This window comes from Heptranchias perlo, chromosome 32, assembly GCF_035084215.1.
Source record: "Heptranchias perlo isolate sHepPer1 chromosome 32, sHepPer1.hap1, whole genome shotgun sequence".
In the NCBI taxonomy this organism is placed as follows: domain Eukaryota; kingdom Metazoa; phylum Chordata; class Chondrichthyes; order Hexanchiformes; family Hexanchidae; genus Heptranchias; species Heptranchias perlo.
In genome coordinates this window covers 7,430,842-7,457,090 of record NC_090356.1, presented here as the reverse complement: position 1 = coordinate 7,457,090, position 26,249 = coordinate 7,430,842, and the positions used below count along the sequence as shown (strand labels likewise).

The window sequence follows — 26,249 nt, the reverse complement described above, 5'->3', positions numbered from 1 at the left end:
GTTTTCATTTCTGATGTATAAATTTTTTATTCTGGTAGAATTATACCCAAATTCAGTGTTTGTGCAAAGTTGTGATTGTGTAAACAAGTGCAGTCATCCCATTACAGATAAGTGTTGATACTGATTGGAAGGAAAGCTCCTGAATTGTACAGATGCTGACTGTACAATGGAGAATGCCTAATTTGCAAAGGACAGTGCTCACAACATGGCAAAATGACAAAGCTCCATTACAGTGAACAGTTGAACAGACAGGTTCTGGGAAGCTCCCATTAGCTGGTCTGGGAACTGACCCTTTGGCATGAGACGCTCACACTTTTTTGGAAGTCACATTTCATCCTCTTGTCTGGCTGGGCATCACAGGACACTGAAACTGTGGCACCAGACAGTCACCCTATTGCACCAGAGACAAACTGCATGAAGACAGTAACTATGTTTCACTCAGTGCATTTCAGATAAATATTTATTGATTATCTGTCAGTCATCACTGCTTACACATCATGGTTATTAATAAAATAATCCGTTGGCTCTGAAAAGATTTTGGACGTCCTGAGGATGTGAAAGATGCTATAAATGCAAGTTCATTCTCCTAATCACAAGATCTTAAAATCATTACAGATCAGGAAGGAAATTTGGCTCATCTTAATTCATCCACTCAGAAAGACTCAACAGTTCCCCCAGTTGCAGCAACTGTTTCTTAAAAAAAAAATCCAGGGATTTTGCCTCAACTACTCTATCTGGGAGTTCAGTCCATATGTTGATTATTTTTTTTTGTGAAGAGCTTCCTGATATCAGTCCTAAATGAGCCTTTTACTAGTTTGCACCTGTTACTAGTTTGTCCCCTAGTCCTACTCTTGCAATTTACTTTAATGTGATTTTCCAGATTTACCTTTTCCATTCCCTTAACTATCTTAAAGGTCTGTATAAAATTGTCTCGCAGATGTATCCTTTCCACGCTGAAAACCCCAAGTTTTTCCAAAATATTCCATTTAATGTAAAAACAAACTACACAGTTATTGAAATATACCCAAAACTATGGATGTTGTGTTATTACAGAATTTATTAAATCATCTTTTGGGATAACCTTGTCTTTCCTTCATACAAGTAACCCCCATACTGAATGTCAGTTCAGGGCCCATTATTGGTTTACGTGGGGTCATTAAGGTGCTGGATTGCATCATTATTAAACTAGCATCGAGAGGATGCAGGTGACATCACATTGGCTGCATGCAATATGCTGCAGTGACTGTCCTTCTCAGCGTGACTGTATCATTCCAGTATTCGTACAGCAGAAGTGGGTGAGTTAAGTGACACATCCAATACATCAAAATTCATATCCAAAGAGAAATGAAAAATTATGAAAAAGAGGTTCTCGCTCGCAAATTGTCAATTATTTGCCAAAAATGGTCTGTTTTGACATTCCATTTTTTCAAAAGTGTATTTTTAACATTACTCACAGGATTATATAATCAGGCACTGAGTAAAAAGAAAGATTTTGATTGATGTAGCACCTTACCACATCTCTTACAAATATTGCAAAGCACTTCACATAAAGTGAATTGCTTTGAAGTACACTGATTGCTGTTATGTAGGCAAACACAACAGCCATTGTGCATGCAGCAAGATCTCACAAACTGCAATGAGATGAATGACCAGTTAAATCTGCTTTTGATTGTATTGGTTGAGGGAAAAATGTTGCCACGATTGCCCATATTAGATCAAATAGTGTCATGTTTCTTCAGTATCCACCTGAATACCAGGTATTCAGTTTAACATCAAATCTGAAGGGCACCACCTCTGGCAATGCAGAACTCCCTCAGTACTGCACTGAAGTTGTGTGCCCAGGTCCTGGAGCAGGGCTCAAATACACAATCCTCTGGCCCAGCAACAAGAATACTCCAGACTGAGCCGAGCTAACACAAATACTGCTCTGGGAGTGCAAACAGGACACAAGCTCATAAATTTCATGATGCTGAATATATTTTATGTCAGTCACTTCATGGTAAATGTGAACAATATAATTATATTTTGAATCCAGAAAATTAATGCAATTTCTGTAGATAATCTGTTTTGCAATGAAAACTTCAAACCAGTGACCTTGTTTATCATGAACAGTTAAACAGCCAGGAGGGGAACTGGGGAATCTGTTTGTGTAACAAATATTTTGTAGTTAGATAAAGTAATTCTTGAATAATACTTCAAAATAAGGGAGGATAGTTTGACCAGATGTCAGAAATATAAACTAATGACAAATAAACTTAGATCAGATACCAGGAGGAACTTCTACACACAGGTGCTAAATGTCTAGAATAATCTGTCAAACAAGGTAGTAGAATGCAGACTTTAGGGGCATGCAAACCACAATTGCATTCTTGACTAGGAAAATTAAAATACTGGAGGGCTGAGCTTCAGTGGGCCAAATGGTCTTTTCTCATCCTTGGCTTTTCTTCTGTTCTTAAAACCTTATTCAGTACCATGAAGAAGTGACATTAGTTGTTATTAGTTATTAGGCTTTCTTTTTTTAAAACTATATGTAGTTGGCTGCTAAAGTTGAAAGGCCTGACAGTGCTATCAAACCTCAGAGCACCATTCTGCCAGTGCAACACAAATGAAGATCTCGCTTTTAATGATCGGTGCGGTGCGCTCTTGCTCCACACCACTGTGCATGATAACCATGGCTGGGTAAGATCTGGATGTCACCTTTCTTACTGCTGTAGCCAAGAGTTCAATGCCCACCCCTAGTCCCCGTATATCAGCTGGCTATGTGCTTGCCATACACAGCGCTTTTCATTTGCTCTGCAGAATCAGAGCTGATTCACCGATTGCCAACTCGTCCCTGGAAGCGTGTGATTATTACACAAAAAGTGGACGTTAGTGTTGATTCTTGACTGGGTGCTCCTGGCGAGGAGCATCCTCATAGTGGGAGCTGGTCAGGGAATGTGGGGCATCACCATCTAATGGATAGGATGAACACTGATGGGCCTGGTGTTTTTTTTCTCACCCTTTTCTTATATTCACGGCTTTTCTAAAGACTAGTGTTACATCAAGTTTACAGCGCAGAAACAGGCGATTCAGCCCAACTGGTCTATGCCGGTGTTTATGCTCCACACGAGCCTCCTCCCACCCCTCTTCATCTACCCTATCAGCATATCCTTCTATTCCTTTCTCCCTCGTGTGCTTATCTAGCTTCCTCTTAAATGCATCTATGCTGTGTGCCTCAATGACTTCTTGTGGTAGCGAGCTCCACATTCTCACCACCCTTTGGGTAAAGAAATTTCTCCTGAATTCCCTGCAGCTCACTGCTGGTGATAATAATGGCTGAACATTTAATACAATTGTACAACTCTTCTCTGTCCACTGTTTTACTGAAGATAAAAACAAACAGGTTAATGCCTCTGTTAAAATAGCTAGCAGAGAAATATGCAAACTATTGAAGGATTCCCCCCCCCCCCCCAGGAAATTATTTATTTCACGATGCAGAACTTTGTCAGCCCCTTCCTCCCATTTTAAACATGATGTGGAGATGCCGGTGATGGAATGGGGTTGACAAATGTAAACAATCTTACAACACCAAGTTATAGTCCAACAATTTTATTTGAAAATCACAAGCTTTCGGAGGCTTCCTCCTTCGTCAGGTGAATGTCAGGAAATCCTTGAACCTTTCGCATTTATATTCCGAGAACAATACCTGGTGATTACAGATAATCATTCCAACTGCCCGTTGTCAAGGCAATCAAAGTGTTCAGACAGAGAGGTGTTACCTACAGGACCACCGAATATACAAACGGCCAGAACACAAAACAGAGAGAGAGAGAGGGAGAAACATCCGAAAGGAAGAGAAAGACTGAAAATGACCCGTTGAGTTAAAAACAGATAACTTTTATTCGCTGGTGGGGTTACGTGTAGCGCGACATGAACCCAAGATCCCGGTTGAGGCCGTCCTCGTGGGTGCGGAACTTGGCTATCAATTTCTGCTCGACGATTTTGCGTTGTCATGTGTCTCGAAGGCCGCCTTGGAGTACGCTTACCCGAAGATCGGTGGCTGAATGTCCTTGACTGCTGAAGTGTTCCCCGACTGGGAGGGAACCCTCCTGTCTGGCGATTGTTGCACGGTGTCCGTTCATCCGTTGTCGCAGTGTCTGCATGGTCTCGCCAATGTACCATGCTCCGGGGCATCCTTTCCTGCAACGTATGAGGTAGACCACGTTGGCCGAGTCACAGGAGTATGAACCATGTACCTGGTGGGTGGTGTCCTCTCGTGTGATGGTGGTATCTGTGTCGATGATCTGGCATGTCTTGCAGAGGTTGCCGTGGCAGGGTTCTGTGGTGTCGTGGACGCTGTTCTCCTGAAAGCTGGGTAATTTGCTGCGAACGATGGTCTGTTTAAGGTTGGGTGGCTGTTTAAAGGCGAGTAGTGGAGGTGTGGGGATGGCCTTAGCGAGGTGTTCGTCGTCATCGATGACATGTTGAAGGCTGCGGAGAACATGGCGTAGTTTCTCCGCTCCGGGGAAGTACTGGACGACGAAGGGTACTCTGTTGGTTGCGTCCTGTGTTAGTCTTCTGAGGAGGTCTATGCGATTTTTCGCTGTGGCCCGTCGGAACTGTCGATCGACGAGTCGAGCGTCATATCCCGTTCTTACGAGGGCGTCTTTCAGCGTCTGTAGGTGTCCATCGCGTTCCTCCTCGTCTGAGCAGATCCTGTGTATTCGCAGGGCCTGTCCATAGGGGATGGCCTCTTTGACGTGGTTAGGGTGGAAGCTGGAATTGTGGAGCATCGTGAGGTTGTCCGTGGGCTTGCGGTAGAGTGAGGTGCTGAGGTGCCCGTCTTTGATGGAGATTCGTGTGTCCAAGAAAGAAACCGTTTCTGAGGAGTAGTCCATGGTGAGCTTGATGGTGGGATGGAACTTGTTGATGTTATCGTGTAGTCTCTTTAGTGATTCTTCGCCGTGGGTCCATAGAAAGAAAATGTCGTCTATGTATCTGGTGTATAGCGTTGGTTGGAGGTCCTGTGCAGTGAAGAAGTCCCGCTCGAACTTGTGCATGAAAATGTTGGCGAATTGGGGTGCGAATTTGGTCCCCATGGCTGTTCCGTGTGTTTGGGTAAAGAACTGGTTATTGAAGGTGAAGACATTGTGATCCAGGATGAAGCGGATGAGTTGTAGGATGGCGTCTGGAGATTGGCTGTTGTTGGTGTTGAGTATTGATGCTGTTGCAGCGATGCCGTCATCGTGGGGGATACTGGTGTAGAGTGCCGAGACGTCCATCATGGTGAGAAGTGTTCCTGGTTCAACTGGTCCGTGGGTACTGAGTTTTTGTAGGAAGTTTTAAACTTCCTACAAAAACTTCCATTTTAAACAGTCATCACAGCCTCTGGATTAACAGAACAATACAAACCCTTTACTTCAGTGCTGTAATCCACATTAGCATTGTTATACTCGTATGGGCCTGCGAGGTAAAAGAAGACTTCTGTCGTAGGCAGGACTGAGAACTGATCATTCCAGTACAGCATTAACGATCAGTGTGTTATTCAAGTTATGGCTCCATTTAAAACATAGTTAATCTGGACATTATTGACTAGCCATCTTAAAAGTCGCTGGCTGTTCCAGTATTGTCCTGTTAGCTGAACAGCACCCATTGTGCTGGGTAGCTCGGACATTCTCTCTCATTCTCGATTATGCCCCACCCTTGGGGGCGAGGAAATACTGTACATTTTTCTTAGATTGTTGTAAATGGCTCGCCTCTGAGTCAGACGTTTGTGGGTTCAAATCCCACTCCAGGGACTTGAGCATAACATCTAGGCTGACACTCCAGTACAGTACTGAGGGAATGCTGCACTGCCGGAGGTGCCATCTTTCAGATGAGACATTAAACCGAGGTCCCATCTGCCCTCTCAGATGGATGTAAAAGATCCCACTTTTTCAAAGAAGAGCAGGGGAGTTCTCCCCGGTGTCCTGGCCAATGGGGTAACAATTGCACTAACGACACTAAGAAATTTTACACAAAGGAACTAACGAGTTTGCTGGCAGAGGAAACGAAATCTCTTCATGTTTGCCTTGCAAAGATAGCCCTGGAGCTAATATTTTTCTCTTTTGCCAGTGTATTGATTTTATTTTTCACAGATCCTCGTCTTGTGGCTGTAGGGTTTTCTTAGTTCCAGAGGCTTAGTCACCTGCAGGCATTTCTGTTCATAAGATGTGCTGACTATACATATGAATAGACAAAATCCATTTTCAATATGAACCTGTGCTATATGATGATATTTAAGGTCAGTTCTATTATGTATGAGATGAGAATGATCGCACCCTGCTGTAAAACCGTTACAATGGGTCTGTGCAGCCAACATCAGTTAGATTGCATGCAGTCAGGATGGAAGGTAATTGAACAAGAGATCTGCTTCCTAGTACTCTGCCATTTCAAGGGAGAAACTGGCTTTTCTGAATTTCTTCCAACTTCTGTAAGAGCAGAATTTATGAAAGAGGTCCTGGAGGCAGCTCATCTGGCTTCTACTGTCAGCAATCACCAGAGCTGGTGCTGCACATGAGTCCAGTGCTCTGTACAGATCAGTGGGTTCTCGTACCGGGGATGTGTGCTTACCCCAGTACCTTATCCAGCCATGTAGGGCTTCTTCCAGGTCCCATTCAGATCATTTTCGTTTCCCACCTGCCTTCACCCCCAAGCCTGTTTTCCTCCTCTTTCCCATTGAATTAGGAGTCTGTTAACTTACTTGTCAAATGTTTCAAATCGAATACACGTTAACTGAATTAACGTGGTTCACGTCCCTCTCCAGAGACTTGAGCACAAAATCCAGGCTGACACTCCAGCGCCGTACTGAGGGAGTGCTGCACTGTCGGAGGTGCCGTCTTTCGAATGAGGCGTTAAACTGAGGCCCTGTCTGCCCTCTCAGGTGAGTGTAAAAGATCCCATGGCACTATTTTGAAGAAGAGCAGGAGGGTTCTTCCCGGTATTCTGGCCAATATTTATCCCTCAACCAACACCTAAAACAGATTATCTGATCACCATCTCATTGCTGTTTGTGGGATGCAAGTTCTTTTTTTTCCTAAGTGGCAGTCTGTTCCATAAGATGAAGTAGTTACTTCTTGTGTTAAATTTAGTTTGTAGTTTTCTTTAGCTAATAATCAAGGTCTCTAGTTTCAAACAAAGAACTTTGTCATGTCCAGCCAGCTCATTCCCTTCTATACTGATTTTTAAAAACTTGGATCATATTTCCTCTCCCTCCCCTTTTCTTTCCATTGAGAAGAGATTTAGCTCCCTTAGCTTCTCCTCAAAACTTATTTATAAGACTCAACACTATTCTCATTGCTTTTTTTCTTTTTGTAAGTGCAACATTCAGAAGTACCCCATAAATGGTGGAGTACTTTTTAGAGTGTCATTGTCTTTTCTTTGAACATATATTCTATGGACCTACTTATGCAACACAATGCTCTATTTAGCTTGGCAATTGCTGGCATGCTGGGTGATGATGCAACCTTTGTTCAATTAGCACTTCCAAATCTTTTTTCTGCTTCATCTCATCTAACGATGTGCCACTTATTATGTAATTGCTTATACTACTTTTAGCACCAATCTGTATTCCATTACATTTTTTAATATAAAATGCCATTTGCCAGTCATCTGCCCAGTTGCAAAAATGACTACGACTTTTTGAATGTTATTCCTCTCCTAGGAACATTCTGTTTTCCCTTGCAACTTGGTGTCATCTACCAGCTTAATCAATCTAAAGATGCTGCTTTTATGAAGGTCGTTAATAATTACTGTGAACAGCAGGGTTCCCAGCATTGATGCCTGGAAAGGCGCCACTGATTACAATTGCCCATTCAAAACTATGTTCACTGATAACTACCATCTGTCTTTGATTGCCCAGTCAATTCATAGTCCAGTGATGTTTCATCTTGTTTCAGTGATTTTTCACACTAGCCATAAATCTCCTAGAATGAACCATACTAAATGTTTTCTCCAAATCAAAATATGTATCTCCCACCTTCTCAATTGTTGGGCATGACTTAATCTTTCCCTAACCTCTGTTGGCTTTGATTCTGCTGAAATCCTACTGAGTGAAATTAGCAATGAATGCATTAATGCACTTGTTTGAAGATCCTCTGACATTCCTGTAAAATAAAAGATTAGTGCACTTGTTAAAATAGCAAAAGAATTTCATAGAAATGTGATAACATGCTCATAATATCACCCATTATTGTCTTAACGCTTGCCGAGTGCTCTGCAATTCCTTCCTTTATAATAGACTCCAGTACTTTGTACTCATTATTATAGATATCTGGCTAAAAGGTCTATGATTCACAGAATCATGCTTCTGATTCTTTTAGTCTCTAAGTCAGAAGATTGTAGTTTTAAAACCCGCAACAGCACGTAATCTTGTCTGAGGCTTCAGTTCAGGAGCGAGGGAGTGCTGCATTATCTTTCAGATGAGACATTAAAACCATGTCCCCTTTCGCTTGCTCAGGTGGATATAAAAGATCCCATGACATTATTATAAAAAAAGTAGAGTTCTCCTGAAGTCCTGGCCAACATTTCTGCCTGAACCTATATCATCAAAAAACGATTATCTGGTTATTCATTGACTTGCCATTTGTGAGATGTTGCTCCGCACAAAGTAGCTGCTGCATTTGCCTGTATAACAAAGGTTACTCCACTTCAAAAATAATTCATTGTATGTGAACATCCTGAGGCCATGTTAAAGCACAATGTAAATGCAAGATCCTTCTTTTCAAAAACTCTGATTCATGTTATCTCTCATCACATCCTCTAGTATCAGTCTATATCTAATGACCTATCTAACATTTTATTAACCTCACCCCATGCTTCTACCCTTATCTGTTTCAATATTCTCAGATGTTTTCTGTCTGCCCCTAGTGTTTGATCAAAAATCACAGTCTTCTGTTTCTTATGGGTTAGTTCCACGATACATTTTAGTTCCACTATACATTTTAATTCCACTGTACATTTTGCAAAGAGCTTTCATGCTGTGTTGTCACAAAAATGTGGAGCATAACTTAGGTGTGAAATCACTGAACTGGAGTTGGTTTGTATTTTAGCAGATGGGGTGAGACCACCTCAAGGAGATGAGCTCATGTCACTTTGGCTTCACTTGAACTGAAATATAAGTGCAACTAGTGCAAAATGAAGTTTAATAAGTCTGCAGATACCCAGATGTGTTGGACTGCCCAACAACTTCTGAAACTTCATTTTAAAGATTTTTAATATTGGCAACGAGCCAACTTTCCTGTTAGGTCTTAGCTAATATTAACCATTCGTGCACAGATCTCCGTTTTCGCAGTCCAGAGTGCAAAACGGAGCTGGCAGTATGACTTAAGCCTGCTGGCTCCACATCAGTGAAACTGCTGCAAGTAGCATAACTACTCCCTTAATGACAATTTAATTGCTCACCATTGTTTTCTCCATAAATTTGGATGTATACCCTGCAGTTAAGATTACCATCAACGTTTTCCAAAATCAAAACTGTTGGGGAAAATTAATTTTAAAGTCCTACGGTGCTGCTATACCTTGTTCCAGACCTGCACCACAGTATTGAATGCAGTGACTTTATGATTGCTGGTTTTCAAATGCTTCACCTGCCAAACTTAACACCAACTTCATGCTTAATATTAGCTCAGAGGGTACATTTTGTAAGGTTCCGCTCCCGGCGCTTGTCAGGAGCACAGTGTGACGGTCAGTGCAATCCATTCGTAGCGCTCTGAATTTTCTAGTGATTCAATTTAATTACGGGTAAGTTGGGAGCACCCCGATTTTCCATTCCGTGCTCCCATCGAGTGAGGCTTCACACGGGAACCTGGCCACGCCTAATTCTTCCTGACCCACCTCATAACGGGCTGCACCCAGAAGTCGTTTTTCACCAGCTCCGTGAATTTATTTCCTTCTTTTCAAAGAATCATAGAATGATACAGCATAGTAAGAGGCCACTCAGCCCATCGTGCCTGTGCTGGCTTTTTGAAAGAGCTACCCAATTAGTCCCACTCTCCTCTGCTCTTTCCCCATAGCCCTGCAAATTTTTCCTTTTCACGTATATCTCCAATTCCTTTTAGAAAGTTACTATTTCTGCTTCCACCACCCTTTCAGACAGTGCATTCCAGGTCATTACAACTCGCTGCATAAAAAAAATGTCTCCTCATCTCCCTTCTGGTTCTTTTGCCAATTACCCTAAATCCGTGTCTTCTGGTTATCGACCCTCCTGCCAGTGGAAAAAGTTTATCCATATTTACTCTATCAAAAACCCTTCAGTATCTTGAACACCTCTATTAAATCTCCCCTTAACCTTCTCTAGTCTCCCCACATAACTCAAGCCCCTCATCCCTTTTGAAAAATCCTTCCACTCACTTTGCTCCAAATTCAGAGTTGCTTCTGCTCCCCTCTCTTTTTCATGACACCACTTTTATTGCTGAAATAATTGCACATCAAACTCTCTTATCTTTGTTCCAGGACTCGGTAGCAATTCCTGATTATTAACTGTCTTCACGGACTTCTGCTATCATTAACTGAGACCTCCCACACATCTTAGGAATAATCAACTCTTTCCATAACTAACCATAACGATGACTGCTGAATGTACATTCACGCTCTTGTTGGGGAGAAAAAAAATCATAGCTAAAAAATAGAATTCTTGCTACAACTGTGCAAGAATAAATAGACACAGACACATGTATCCACATTCACACACACACCATCACATATGTGCACGCTCACACACATACTAACATGCATACACACTCACACTTACACACTCAATACATTTGCCTATGCTGTTTGTTACAACTCCATTTCTCTCTGTGTGAAAAAAGTGATTCATGGAAAAACTAAGAACCTTTGTCATGGAAAATGATAGGTGATAAGATCCAAACACTAGATTTGCAGGGAGTACAAAATTATTCTCAATTAACCATACTTTTTCCTCTAATCTGTCACGTACTACATGTTATGTCGTTTCCTGAACAGGAAGGGTTTTGCTCTCAGCATTTTTTAAGGGCAGACTGCACGCTGGAGCAAAATATAAATGTAATGTTCAACACTTGCACCATAGGGGCTGATTCTCCGACCGGGTGCCCCCGGCGCAGCTCAGGGCTCGCAGGGAGCATTGGTTGGGCACGCGCAGATTTGGAGTCCCTGATTTTACATCCATTACTTCAAATCGACAGGAAAATCAGGGGTTGTGCCCCTGCTGTTTCTTGAGATGTGCTCCCTGTGAGCACCACCCCACACCCCATTGAGGAATCAGCTCATATTGATGCCACTTCCTTCCTCCTTCCCGGTTTTCTCCATTTTTATTCCTCCCCTCCTCTTCTGAAGGCATTGACTCTTGCTGGTGCACAGTTCCACATTCAGCCATGGAGGGTAATTTTGACTTTGGGCGATAGTGTGAAATGGGTGATAACGGAACAGCTGCCCTTTATACATCTCTCCCCATTTTCTTTTTGTTGAAGAATGGTAGCTTGAGTGTGGCTCTGGAGGGGCTGTCGTCATCTGTTCAACTGTACCCAGAACAAACCATAGCCCCATCAAGATTGGAGAGAAAATTGTATAAGATATACGAAAAGATTGAAAGTCCTAACTCTGAGTCTTCCATACCACAACCAATTTAAAATAGTGTTGCTGTTGTTTCCAACAGCGTCACATTTTGTTCACTCCAGTAGTCTTGCTGACTGAAAAGTGTTAATTAGCAAATCTGTCACTATGGATAAAAAGCTGTATTTCCTTTGCACCTTGTTTTATTGGTGTTAACTTCATCTCAATATCTATCTTGACTGTTTTACTGTTGCAGAAACGTAAGAGGATCGGAATTGAAAGGCTCCACTGCTGGTGTGGGGCCGAAGCTACACGTGAGCTTGAGTTGCAGAATCAGGACTGTGGTGTTGTAGCTCTGTCTCTGAGCTATGCTCAGTTGGTAGCACTCTCGCCTCTGAGTCAGAAGGTTGTGGGTTCAAGTCCCACTCCAGAGACTTATAGCACGTAATCCCAGGCTGACGTTCCAGTGCAGTACTGGGGAGAATGCTGCACTGTTGGAGGTGCCATCTTCCGGATGAGACGTTAAACTGAGGCTCCCGTCTGTCCTCTCATGTGGATATAAAAGATCCCAAGACACTATTTCGAAGAAGAGCAGGGGAGTTCTCGCCGGTGTCTTACCCAAGATTATCTGGTCATTATCTCATTACTGTTTGTGGGATTTTGCTGTGCACAAATTGGTTGTTGCGTTTCCTACATTACGGCAATGACTACACTTCAAAAGTACTTAATTGGCTGTGAAGCACTTTGGGATATCCTGAGGTCGTGAAAGGCACTATATAAATGCAAGTTCTCTCTTTCATTTCTCGCAAGGCTCTATGCTGGCCGTAGAGTCTTTGCAATTTCAACCGAATACTGTAAAGCAGGGATATCCAAATGTTTTCCTTTTGTGGACCACTCAGTTGCTTATCATGAAACCTGCAGATTATGTGAAAAGTTGTATACTTTTTTAATATTTGTTCTTGAGAAGTGGCTGACGCTAGCAAGGCCACATTTATTCCCTGTCCCTAATTGCCAAAGCAATTGATTTTATAACTGAGTTGCTCATTAGGCCACTTCAGAGGCCATTAAGAGTCAACCACGCTGTGTGGGCTAGAGTCATATGTAGGCCAGATTGGGTAGAGGTGGCAGATCCCTTTTCCATAAAGCTCATTAGTGAACCAGTTGGGTTTTTACGACATCTGGCAATTTTCAAGGTCATTTTTATTCTTGGTGCTGGCCCACTGATTACTAGAATTATTGAATTCAGATTCACAACTTGCCATGGTAGGATTTCAACTCTGGACCTCTGGGTTGCAAGTCCATAACCACTATATTACTGATGAGGTGGAGATGCCAGTGATGGACTGGGGTGGACAAATGTAAGGAATCTTACAACACCAGGTTATAGTCCAACAAATTTATTTTAAAATCACAAGCTTTCGGAGATTATCCCCTTCGTCAGGTGAATGAGTCATTCACCTGACGAAGGGGATAATCTCCGAAAGCTTGTGATTTTAAAATAAATTTGTTGGACTATAACCTGGTGTTGTGAGATTCCTTACACTATATTACTGCTACTTCTATTAATGTTAGGCACCTGCTTAGGACTTCCCATGGTTTCCTACCCTTGGCACATCCTTTTGATGCATTGCCACTTGAATCCTCCCCCCCTCCCCCCACCACCCCCCTAAATTCAAGGTGGCTCTCTTGTTCCCTTTTCCCCCACCCCCTCAGACTTCATGCTGCCACTATTCTGCCCTCCCACCTCCAACTTCATGCTAGCACTCTCCGATCCTTCCCGTAGCTCCAAGCTTCTCCCCCTCAGGAGGGCCCCCTGGCTCCTTGACCCCTCAGTTCTGCTGCCACTACCTACCTCCTGCTGCACCAGGTAAGGTGAGGGCTGCCGCATATTGTGTGGTGGAATTCCTGATATTGTGCAAATTGAAGCAGCGATCAATCGCTGGGGGAGCTTCGATAGGAGGTAGAAACTGGCAGCGGCCCCAAAGCGGGAGGAGCTGAGAGCTGCGCTAAAGGGATGGGGAATGCAGCAGTGCTCCCCATATGGGGATCAGACAGTTTGACCTTGCAGGCCAGATCCAGAGCGCAGGCTGTATCCTTGCTGTAAAATATGGTGTATAGGTGTACCTCAGTGACCTGCGAACTTGAGTGTGACCTATGCTGTGGTGTAATAGATGCTTTGGTCACTGGACATAAAAGTCACGGATAAGACATTTGAATGGTATGACCAATGCAGCAACTTTGACAGCACTACCCTGTTCTGCTTCCTTTACTGTTCCTTTGGAGGCTGCACAAACATGAATTCTGAATCAGAATTCTGGATCAGTTCACCCAATTTTGCAAGAAATTATTCTTTCAGTCTGTTTACATGTAGCTGGTGTTTCATTGATTAGTTTGTATCATTAAGAATTTTATCAATCATTTTCTCAAGGTGTTGGCTAATTCTGAAGATGCTGTTGTTTGAGGTTTACGCAATGCCAGAAAACCTAGCAACTATTGTATGTGGGTGCATGCAGCTATGAACTGTTGCTGAATTCTTTGAGTAGTTTGATAATCTTGACAACCAAGATAGCAAAGGGACAAGAGTTTAAACTGAGATTAGGTAGATTTAGATGGGATGCATTACTTCACTGAAAGGATAGTCGGTTATTGGAACAGCTTATTGAGGGAGGTAGTAGAGGCAAGAAGCTTAAATATCTTCAAGGCATAATTGGACAAATATCTTAAAGAGAAACACATTACAGGTTCCAACAATCATAGCTAAACCCAATCCTTTGCTCACCTCTTGTTCTCATATGCAGTTATCATCGGCTGGGGGGTGGGGCCACTGATCAGTGATCAAGAACAGGAAATGCAGGCTGATTTCCTCCCCATCACCCTAGAGGTGCCACGGCCTATCATACTGCTCCTAGAACCACTCAACAGCTAACAGACCAAGGACAGGGGACTTTCCTAGTCTCTGTGGCTCAGCACCAGACTGGACAGTGCACTTGAGAAAATATACCTTTTAAAAATAATGCTCCACTGGCCATCCTTTATCTGTCAGGGCCTAGAACACTACTTGCACTTCATTATTGTATGTCAGTGATGCATAATGATTCATACTTACTGATATAATCTTGACCAATAATGATGTTGAAGTTTCTAAATTTTCACATAAAATACTTGAAGTGCACAGTTAGGCTGAGTCATTTGAAAAAACTGTCATCACTGAAGGCAGCCCAGAGATAATAATCTTATGTTTTTGACAAACATCACAACAGGACTGAAACACACCTGGTATGATGATATATTAGGGATGGGCAATAAATGCTGGCCTTGCCAGTGACACCCACATCCCATGAACGAATAAAAAAAAATGACACAAATCGACCTTGGATTTAGTATTTAATTTAATTTAATTTAATTGCAAATGATTGAATGTGTGAGGTTATGAGAGGAGGGGTGAATTCCCCTGAAGTAGGGGAAGAGGTCTATAATCAAGGATATTACACCAATCAAGTATGTTACATGTAGAGCAGTGTTGAGTGTTGCCAATACATTGTCAAGTGGAATACATTGGATTTCTGTGCAAGGTAACAGAGCGCAAGTGTCAGCCTGGCTGAGTGGTAGCACTCTTGCCTCTGAGTCAGAAAATTGTGTTCAAGCACCACTCCAGGGCTTGAGCACATAAATATAGGCGGATACTTCAGTGTAGCACAAAGAGATTGCTAATTGTCAGAGGTGCCATCTTTTGGATGAGTTGCTAAACAGAGGCCCCCTTCACATGTTTGGCAATGTAAAAGATCCCATGACACCTTTTTGAAGAAGAGTTCTCCCAGTGTCTTGACCAATATTCCCATTCATCAACCAACACAGTGTGAAAATTTTCTACTGATAGTGACTGCACTTCAGCAATAATTAATTGGCTGTGAAGTGCTTTTGGATGTGATGAGGATGTGACATGCACAATGTGAATACAAGTTCTTCTTTCACAAGTTGTTCTGAAGACAGAATTTGATGTCTTCTTTCTAACCAGAGATGTTTTCCCTTTACAGGGTCTGTAATTACTGTGTCTGGTCGAATGACATTTACCAGCAACAAATCCATGGAGATTGAAGTTTTTGTAGATGTCGACCATGTCTTAGAAAGTCCAAAAGGGAAGGCTCATGCTGTGACTGCATTCTTTACTTATGTTTCCTTGGACAAGGATGGAAAGGCACTTCCTATCCCCATGCTGAAGGTGAGAGTACATATGGATTTGTGTTACCAGTTTTAACCTGTGTTCTGGAATGGTATTTCTTTAGACTAGAAATCCATCTACAGCAAGCTGAGGTTTAAAGCTGTAATGTCAGCCCAGCAGTATGCAGCTGTATGGGACTGTGGAGATAAATGGTAGTGCTGAAGTATATTTGAATATTTCGCAAAAGGCAGTCAGGTTTTGCTCAGTTTGGCCCAAGATGTCTCTGGCTCAGTGCCTGGCCTCTTCTGATGCCTGACCTCAGCCAAGGCAGCAGTAAAGGTGCCACAATTGGTCCCGGTATCTGGGCTAAGGAAGGGAAAAACCTTCCCAGGAAGGGATGTCCTCTCCTGATGACCATCCAGTAACGGCTGCTGGAAAGTGGACACCAAGGGGAAGATTTGTTCTGTGCGCTCGCTGCAGTGACCCACCTGTGTGCGTGCGGACGACCCGAAAACGGAAGTCCCGCTGGCAATTAAAGCCAGCGGGATGACAGTTAAAGAGCCAAATGTACCTCATTGAGGTACTTAAAGCACTTTACCTGTGACAGATTAAGTAACTGTAACGATTTTTAACTTACCTAGGCGGCTTGCCCACTGCTTCTGATTCACGCCTGGCATGAAGGGCCGGATCCAGGGAACAAGAAACTAAATAAATTACATAAAACACCATAGAAGGAAGTTAAAACACAAAATGAGCCTACCTTTGTACCCTGCTCCGATGTCCGATGTCTCCTTCTCCGATCTCCCCCTCTTCACACCCCCCGATCTTCCCCTCTTCACACCCCCCGATCTCCCCCTCTTCACCCCTCCCCGATGTCCTCCCGATATCCCACTCTTCGTCCCCCCGATCTTCCCCTCACCCCCCCGATCTTCCACTCTCCCCCCGCCCCCCCCGATCTTCCATTCTCCCCCCTCGATCTTCCACCCCCACCCACCCCGGACTTCCATTCCAGCGTCTCGATCTCTTTCTTTCTCTCTCTGCCACGCCCCCCCACGTTGCAGCTCCTAACGGCAGCCAGCCTGTCAATCAGGCGCGAAACCAGGAGAGGACATTAATCATCAGCAATCGACATGCGATCGCGTCGGAAATGGTAAGTTTTGTTCATGCGGGTTTGCCACGTGCACCTTCACACCCCTCCCCCCCCCCGTGCTGCCAACCCGCCACCATTGTAAAATCGACCCCATGGTCTCTATTTGGGCTTACAGATGAAGGATGGCCACTCAGATGGGGTAATGAAGGGCTGCTGGCACCCATGGCATCTTGAGGGAAGGGAGAAAGCTATAACTGCATAGATCTTAGCCTCTCCTTATCTCTCTTTCTTAATGTAATTGTCAGGGGGGCTGATGCATGGCTGTAGTTAAACTCTAGGGGAGATCTCAGCAACAGAGGGAAAAATGCTAGAAAGCTGAAGAAATAGGCCTGATATTTTTATTTGGAGATCAAAGCCTTTTATTGATTCCTCTTTTTTTAATCGTATAAAATACTTTGGACTGAAATTGTAAGGAAATACCTTTCCTGACAGAGCACAAAGTAGTGTAACCTTCTGTAATATGTGAAATTAATCATTGTCCGTTGGGGGAGGATAGGGAGAAGTGATTTTGTGTTGTGTTTATGTCCTAGAAATGGGTTCTCATCACACTTTCCTGTAAAAGGAACATTTTACATTTTCAGCTTTACTGGGACTAGTCACTAGCAAGTACTGTGCAGTAGTTTTATATAATAGGTGAGGATGCATTATAGATAGAATAGTTGGGGATATAGTACTTACAGAATGATAGGCACAGACAAAAAGAAAAACCTTAAATGCTGGAAATATGAATTCAAAACACACAACTAATTGAAATGCACAACAGGTCAGTCAGCATCTGAAAAGAGAAAGATAGGTTAACATTTCAGGTGAGACTTTAATCAGTACTAGAGATCCAGCAAAGGGCCACATCTGCAACTTTAACCAATCCTTCTCTTTCAGACACTGACTGACACATATTGTGCATTTCCATTGATTTTTGTCTTTATTTTAGAATAATGGGGGATGAATTCCGGATGAATGAAATATAAAAGAGTGGGTTAGTTCAGGATGCATTTTTTTTTGGTCAGCTGGATATCTGACAAGCATGGAACCGTACCAATATGCTTAAGAGTCTCCAAACCAAACTAATGAGAACTCCCCACAGATAGACTTCTAATTGCCTGATATGAGTGCACATTGTCTTTGTGTAGGGATACACCCCACTGACCCCAGAATATTTAGGCACAGGTCAACAGAGCTCAGGCATCGGGTACACAGAGCTCTACAGCTGGAGGTTAACCGGCTAAAAACCACTAGAGAGCAGTGGGAAACTTCCCCAGCTTGTCTAGCTAGGACCGCCCTATGCATTAAGGCACTGGGTTACCTGGTTATCCGGAGTCAAGCGGGAAGAGTCCCAGCTTCTATTAACAAGTCAACACCTCCATTTTCCATCAGCAAGCTATGTTGGTGGGTCGATTGTCAAAAGCACCCTGGCGTACTGGGTACCTGCTTGACTCAGTTATCTGAGTCTGCCACAGACTTGGTTCCAATCTCCCATGATCAGATTGCCATCTTGGTGCCAGCTCGAACCAAAGAGTTATGTAATTTAGATCAGGGTTATAGATATAGTATGATGTATGGTCTTACATTAGGACATGCAAAAGATTATTTTTTGAACACAGGAATAATTATTCTGCTGTACTGTACAAATGTACCTCATTGACATAGTAGATAGTTAAAACGATTTTAAACTCACCAGGGCAGCTTTCCCACGGCTTCCAATTCATGCCTGGTGAAGCCAGGTATGAAGGGCCGGATCAGGCAAAAATAAATGAAATAAATTAAATAAAAAACCATTGCACAAAGTTAAAAGAACAAAATAAACCTACTTTTCCACCTTGCTCTGATGTCCGATGTCCCCCTCTCCGATGTCCCTCTTAGCTCCCGATATCCCTCTTCAATCTCTCCCTCCCCCCCCGATCTCCCCCACTCCCCTCCCCGATCTTCCCCTCTTTCCCCCTCCCCCCCAGCCGACCTTCAGCGCCCTCCACTCTCTGTTCCAGCGCCGGATGACTTTTCTCTCTCTCTCTCTCTCTCTCTCTCGCTCCACCCTCCTCCCCCTCCGGCGTTGCAGCTCCTGTCAGCAGCCAGCCTGTCAATCAGGGGCTGCCGGGCTCGAAACCCAGAAAGAACTTTAATCACCATCACTTACATCGCGGTCGCGTTGGAAAAGATAAGTTTTTTTTAAATTCGGGTTTGCCACGCGCACCTTCACCCCCCCCCCCCCACCACTGCCAACCCGCCACCATTTTAAAATCGAGCCCCAAATGTCATTTTTAATACAATTTTTTTTAAAATTAAGATCAGAAAGTGAAATATTATTCGCACACAGTCTGATTTGTACCTGTACAGCTCATTAGTTCACATCTACAGGAAGGACAGGCTTTGCAGTGACAACTACCTTCAGGGCTGACTTCAGCTGGTCTCCCCAATACCAATTCAAGACTGAACAGCTGACGTAACACTGGCATTGATGTCAGGTGGCAACTATGGGCAGGTGGTGCGAGACTAGACGACACAAACCAACTGTCCATTAACAGGGAAATATGTTGAGGTTAACATTAATGATTTTTGACAGAGAGCAGAAATATGGAGTCACAAAGCCATATTTCTCTACACAGCCTATTTGTTGCATCGCATTTGTTGCAATCTGCCTCTTACATCACAAACTTTTTTCCCCTTATTGTTTTTTTCTGTAACTAGTAGACCCCGGCTGCACCTCATGGTGTCAAAGCAGTGGACAAGTGATGCAGACCCACAGTCACATTTGATTTGTCCCTTCATCTTCAAACACTGTCCACGCTGTATATTTTCCCCCTGATCTGAGCTCATTATTCTCCCAGCAGTAACCTTGGCCTTCAGGGTACAAGTGGTATTTGTAGCTTAAACAAAAATAAAAACGGAATAAAACATATTTGATGGTTGGACAGGAGAAGAAATTGCATCCTTATTGATGCACTAAAATAGGAACATAACCTTGCTCACTGGCTATAAATAGCACTGTGGCCATTCCAGTATGTATAAGTAGCACTGCTACCTCTGTATCTTGTAAAATAGCACTTTTTCCAGCCACTGGTTTGTTTATATTCCTGTCTTCAGGTGACATTGAGGATGTTTTTGAGGCTATTTTTAAATCCATCTCTACTGTGAGTGAGTGAGAGGGGGTGGGTAGAAGCTGAACACAAACCATGCTCTTACTGCTGATCCCCTGGGCTAGTTGTCTTGATGCTCAGCAAATCAATATATTAGGCATGTTTCTCTTTTTACAGTCAGAACATCCGTAGTTAGCTTCTGAACTGAACATTTGATGCTTATCTATTTACAAAAACCACTCAAAATTCACCAGTATCATCTTTTACCAGAACTGGTATCTCTGTTCTGTTTTTGAAGTGAAATACTGGAAATGTAAGTAAGGCCATCAGCATCTGAAGCAAAAAAAAGATTAACGTTTCAGGGGAGCCCTTTCATCGTAACTGTCGCAGCCAGCCTGGAGTAACCTTCCTTTTTAGAGAGCCAGCCTATGCTCTTTTAAGCTTCTGTTTAAAGAATATAAACCCCAACATTTCTGGGGGTTGGTCCCCCCTCTCCCGCCACGGCAGGTGCCACAGAGCAGACCCTGTCCATCCGCAAGCAGCTGAGGATGCAAAACGGCCAGCCCTGTACACGGTGGGTGGGGACATTTGCATGACCGGGGCGGGCGCATCATGTCTGCAAGGGTGCATCAGCAGCGCCAGTGCGGTTTGTCTGTCTGAAGTTGGAGTAGCACCCAGCCACTCCGACAGGGGGGCTGGACCCCAAGGCCAGGAAAGGGGCTGAAAGAAAGAGCCAAGGCAAGTGAACATTTTGCTGCTCTAACTGAAGCAATTTGGGGACATTTCAAAATATTCTAAGCCCTCTGAGATCAATTATCCTTATCTCTGGGGCCTTTTCTGGGTCTCACTAAATTATGTAGCAGCTCTCAAGAATTTAAAGTGGTATTACAAGTGGAGCAGAAACTCAATACAAGTGGATTCTGCCCCAAATTTCTAGCCCCATGGCGGGACTCTCTCTTTACACCCTCTTGAGCCCAAGGAATTTCTGGGCCGTATTGTATATTCTCTTCAAATCAAACAGTCGAAGATCACAATACCATCCTCTGTCACCTTGGTTACAAGAGGTGGTTGGATTTTTGTTTCAATTCGCCGAGAACAGTTTTTACATTTCATGCTTGCTGCGTTTCTTGAAAATGGTGGCTGCTTTTGCTAGGTGAGATCTTGCCTAACCATTGTCTCCAGTATTTCACTTTCTAGATCGAAAGAACAAACTTTCTATAACCTTAGGATACCTCAAAGTGCTTCACAGGCAATAAATTACTTTTTGAGGTGTAGCCACTGTTTTGTTCTGTAGGCAGATGCGGCAGTCAGTTTACTCACGGCAAGGCAAATGAGATAAAAGACCAGCGGATCTATTTTGGTGGTGTTGGTTGAGGGCTAAATATTGCTGAACACACTGGAAGAATTCCTCTACACTTCTCTTACGGATCTTTTACGTCAACCAGAACAGGCAGATGGCGTCTCAATTCAATGTGTCATCTAGAAGACGTCACCTCCGACAATGTAGCACTCCCTCAGTGCACTGAAATGTCGACTAGATCAAGTTTTGGAGTGGAGCTTGAACCCACGACTTTCTGTTCAGAGGCAAGACTGATATCAATTGAGCCAAGTTGACAGATATGTAAAACCATATTTTTCAACTGTAAACTCTTAATTTGTATCGATCTTTTATCAGCAGTTTGTATCCTATTAGCCTTACTCTTCTGCTGTTATCTAATTCAATCTTTTTTGCTGTTATCTTTAATAAATCAGTTCTTTCTTGAAAATCATCCATGATCTCACTCAAGGCAGAGATCATCTCCATGATCTAGATTGAATCGTCTTTCTGTTGCTATTAATAAACCACCTGCATAATCCAATGTGAATAAGATGGGGACATTTCCTTTGCATACTCCAAAGATATAAACAATCATACTCTCAGACAAAGTGAAGAGTCCAGGATATAAATGGATGCCATTATTTCATCACTGCCCTGTGGACTATTGGATGTCGTGGAAGGATTGAAGTTAAAACAAAAGTTTACATTTCATTGCATCTACATCCATATTGAAAGCCTGAGAATAGAAGATTTTTAAATAATTTAGAAAAAATGAATTATTTATTGCAAGCCACGATTAATAACTGGCAGAAAGAACTTTTGAATATTCCCCAAGTGCTGCTAAGTGGTATGATTCTAAAACACAGCAATGTTTTTTCCAGCAGATCATGAGAAACTGGACAGAATTGCACTCACATGTGACAATCATCACTTTCCAGCTGGTCTCATTGAGCAACCATCAGAATTGGAGCCTTGGCTGGTTATTTTCCCCTCCCTAGGATCGAGCACAGATAATATATAACATAGACTATAATATAAACATGGGTTATAACATGGACATACGCAAGGGACACATTTGCCCGGAATTTCCTTGGAGCCATTCCCGCTCTGCCGCTGGAAGTCTGGCGATGTTACTTATGGCAACGGAGCCAAAGCAGTTCTGAGGAAATTCCGGACTATAAACTACAACTGACGTTTCTTTTTCTTTTAAATTGAAAATCCTGGGTGAAAAGCCAAGACTCACAATCCAGACACCCACTAGGGTTAAAAAAGAGTAGAAGAGGAGTTGAGATACATCAAAATGCACTGGTTAAGTGACATCAAGCTTGGGTTTGAAAAGCATGCGCATTATAAGAGAGAGGGAAGACCGAGGGAGTTGAGGACATTTTAAGGTCATGTCAAAGAATGAGTCAGAGAAGGAAATGCTGCAGTGAATCTTCATTTCAACACAGCGAGGATAAAGGATATAGTCATGAGTCAACAAAAATGTGACTTCAGTTGTGTCCAAATGTGCTGACACCTACCTCCATTGTAATGTAGTGCCTCTCAGTCATATAATCTATAGCCAGATCAATTGGACTGGCTAATGTACTCATGTTTTAATAGTCTCTATTGCCTCAAATTTTAATTGCCTCTGTTCCAGTGTGTTACCTATTCAGCCATCCCAATTGAGACTGCTGTGTAGTCAACTATTGTATTCAAGCCAGTTTCCCACCCATTATTCCGTTGTTGCATTTGTTGGTGTATACCCTATAACTATGCCAACGACATAGGAATCGCACGCTGTGAAATATATTCAGTATTTCCACATTTTCAGCAGTAAGACCAGGATTCAAATCCAGTCCATTGTGACAGGATTAAAAAGTCTGAGGCTTTTGACCCCGCGATTGCTGGAAGCCCCATGGAATTCTGTATTCTCTGAGTCAACCATTTAAAGAAATCTCTGCTGACTCCGTGGCAGTTATTCTACAGTATTAATACTGCCACAATGTCAATAGTACCTTTATTACTGTAGCATTATTGTATTAGAATATATTGAAATAGGTAGTTCCAAAACTGTTACTTCTTCTTTGCCTGTCTTCCCTTTTCCTTCCCAAGTCTCTATTTTAACTGTTGTATTATCATTTTTCTGTATTGCATTCTTTTACATTTTTCCTGATATCTTCTTGATTTTGAGTGATAAGCTTGCTAGTTTTCCTGTATTCCTTACAATCCATCATGGAGCTAAGTCCTGCATCACTAAACTTTGGTCTCTGATTAGCTGAAAACCCTCACTTTGTTAGCCAGTCGGGAGGCGGACCATTGAAATTTGGCTAAGAGGGACCCGGTCAAATGTCAAAGTGCCCGATGAGATAAGGCATAAGTTGCAAAGGTGCACCAAAAAGAGTTATCTTGATGGCAGCAACTCGAGGGTTTTGATTTGTATACAAAACGGACTTGAGAAGTCTCATCCCAGTTCTGCGGACATGAGTTTGAGCGATAAGATTGCTTGTTGGCACTAACTGAACAGCCTGACAACACGAAGATAGCAGCTGTGAGAAATGGAGGTGTCACTCTAGTGCGGATGGGGGCATTGTTCTAAGGGTGAGGCCACATTGAGTTTCCTTTCTGCGTGATGTCCTGTTTGATACTATCACAAATGGCAAACTAAGAAACCATTTCATTCCACAACACTGTCCTCACTCACCTTCACAAAGGACACCCAGAATAAAGAAAGAATGTCCTCCTTTAATTTCAAAAAACAAATTTTGCTTTTAAAAAAAAAGCACATGTATTTGAACATTCTGCTTTAGCCCGTGGCTAAACTACATTAAGGCCTTTCGCAAAAGTTTTTACAAAAAATTCCTTCAGGAACTCATTAGCTGAGCTCTGCGTTTACCTTGTAATGTTCCCACTTCATTGCAACATTCACATCAATGTGGCATTCACTGATAAAGAATGAAAGGTTGAAATTAATTTTTTTTCATAGTTAGCAAAACATTGCGAGTTGCAGTTAACAGTCACCAGCAAATTCTCCTTGCCCTTGAAATTACAATGTGGGATAATAGTGTACATTTGAAATATCTTTGTCTCCCATTTTAGAGAGGTTAATCCATTTATTTTAAACAGCTTTTAATGCCTCCCATAAAAGAGCAGACAAAGGGGTTTCAGACAAACATGTTGAACATTCAGGTGTTATTATGCTCCAGTGTAATTTTCAAGGCCCTTTGTATTTGGAATTCTGAATACAGTTTAGGTGAAAATTTGATTTATTCTCACTGAGACCTTGCATTGTATTTTCTGTCACATTTAAAAACTGAGAAGCTTCCCCGATTTCAGGTTCTTAAACATGCTGACATGCAGTTTCCACTGGCGCAATCAGCAAAGTGCATCCACAATGCGCTGGACACTGCACTGGTTTTTCTGAGATGAAGTTACACTCAAGTTTCCACGCAAACTCATTAGCGTAAGCCCAAACATAAAATTTCCTATGAATCTGCAATCAAGCAGTGAAATCGACTTGTGACTGGAACAGGACATCCTCCAGCAATACAAAGAGGAGTGGGATTGCCAGGAAATGAGCCATTCTTCAACTGACTGGTTTAATGTTCTTGGTCTTACTTTTTAATTGTACAACCCAATCCTCCTCTTAAAGTTGTTCATTGCTGATTAATGACCTGTTAAAGAATTGTACGGTCATGTCTCACAGTGCCAGATAGACATCAGTGACCATTTGTACCTGAGCTAATGCATCCTGGACTGCTCCCGAGTATCTGTATAGGTCTGTAATGTTTCTCAACCAGCCCCAAGTATCTATATAGGTCTGTGTAGTTTCTCAACTGCTCCTGAGTATCTGTATAGATCTGTATCATAGTGTCATATTAGGATACAGCACAGAAGGAGGCCATTCGACCCAACGTGCCTGTGCCGGCTCCTTGAAAGAGCTATCCAATTAGTCCCACTCCCCTGCTCTTTCCCGGTAGCCCTGTAAATTTTTTCCCTTCAAGTATTTATCCAATTGCCTTTTGAAAATTACTATTGAACCTACTTCCACCGCCCTTTCAGACAGTGCATTCCAGATCATAACAATTCGCTGCGTAAAAAAAATGTTTCTTCATGTCGTCCTGGTTCTTTTGCCGATCACCTTACATCTGTATCCTCTGGTTACCGACCCTTCTGCCACTGGAAACAGTTTCTCCTTACTTACTCTAAGAAAACCGTTCATGATTTGAACGCCTCGGTATAGTTTCTCAACCGCCCCAATTATCTGTATAGGTGAATATAGTTTCTCAACTAGCCCCATGTATCTGCATAGGTCTGTATAGCGGGCAGCTGCCTAAAACGGGTGTTAGGCCCCTTTCCACCTGTGAGTGGCCTAACATCGGTTGAAGGACCCCTTGCTGAAATGATTGTACAATGAGTGGAGAAGGTGGCAGAATTCTACAGCAGCCCCTGTGGCCGCCAACAAAAGGAGGGTTTTTTCAAATCTTTAAAAACCTTCCCATGGAGCCAGGAGGAGCAGGAATGCTCCCCCAAGTCCACAGTTGTCGCGATCCCTCGCTACCTCCCCCATCCCTCCTCCCTCCCCCCTCCGCCCCCTCCCCTCTCCTCCCCTCGCATAGCCCTGCGAGAAATTCCAACAAGAAATGCCCAATCTGACGCAGATTGTTTTATGTCAAAGCAGCTGCTGTGAAGTTGAAATAATGACTCCTCCTTGTAATCTAATTGTGTTGATAAAATCCTAATTTATTATATATTGCTATAGCAGATTACACCTGCCAGAGTGCACACCAGAGTGTGACAATCCAAAATAAAGTCACATTAATGGGCAATCCAATACATTTAGTAGTTGTGCCTGCACAGATTATTTATTAGAATTTGAATGCAACTTGAAAGAGCTCGACTCAGCTGCCTGGTCTGCCATTGTATCACCGTGTCCAGCACTGTCAGGGAACAGTCCTGATCTCTCACCTGCATCAATTAAATTGTATGAAGCATTAATTTAATTGAAATTTAAAAGAA

General features: G+C 42.8%; 1 protein-coding gene across 5 annotated transcripts in view; it reads left to right on the top strand.

Annotated features, from left to right (window-relative positions):
* acot7 (acyl-CoA thioesterase 7) overlaps positions 1–26,249 on the top strand; it is a 189,537-nt gene that overhangs the window by 144,866 nt on the left and 18,422 nt on the right. For 4 of the 5 annotated variants that reach the window (XM_067970274.1, XM_067970278.1, XM_067970275.1 and 1 more), the window contains one exon: positions 15,585–15,769. In XM_067970274.1, coding sequence (XP_067826375.1) covers positions 15,585–15,769 — 185 coding nt within the window. Of the gene's footprint in view, positions 1–15,584; positions 15,770–21,224; positions 21,606–26,249 lie in introns of those variants that run through there. The other variant, XM_067970277.1, reaches the window with a different exon arrangement.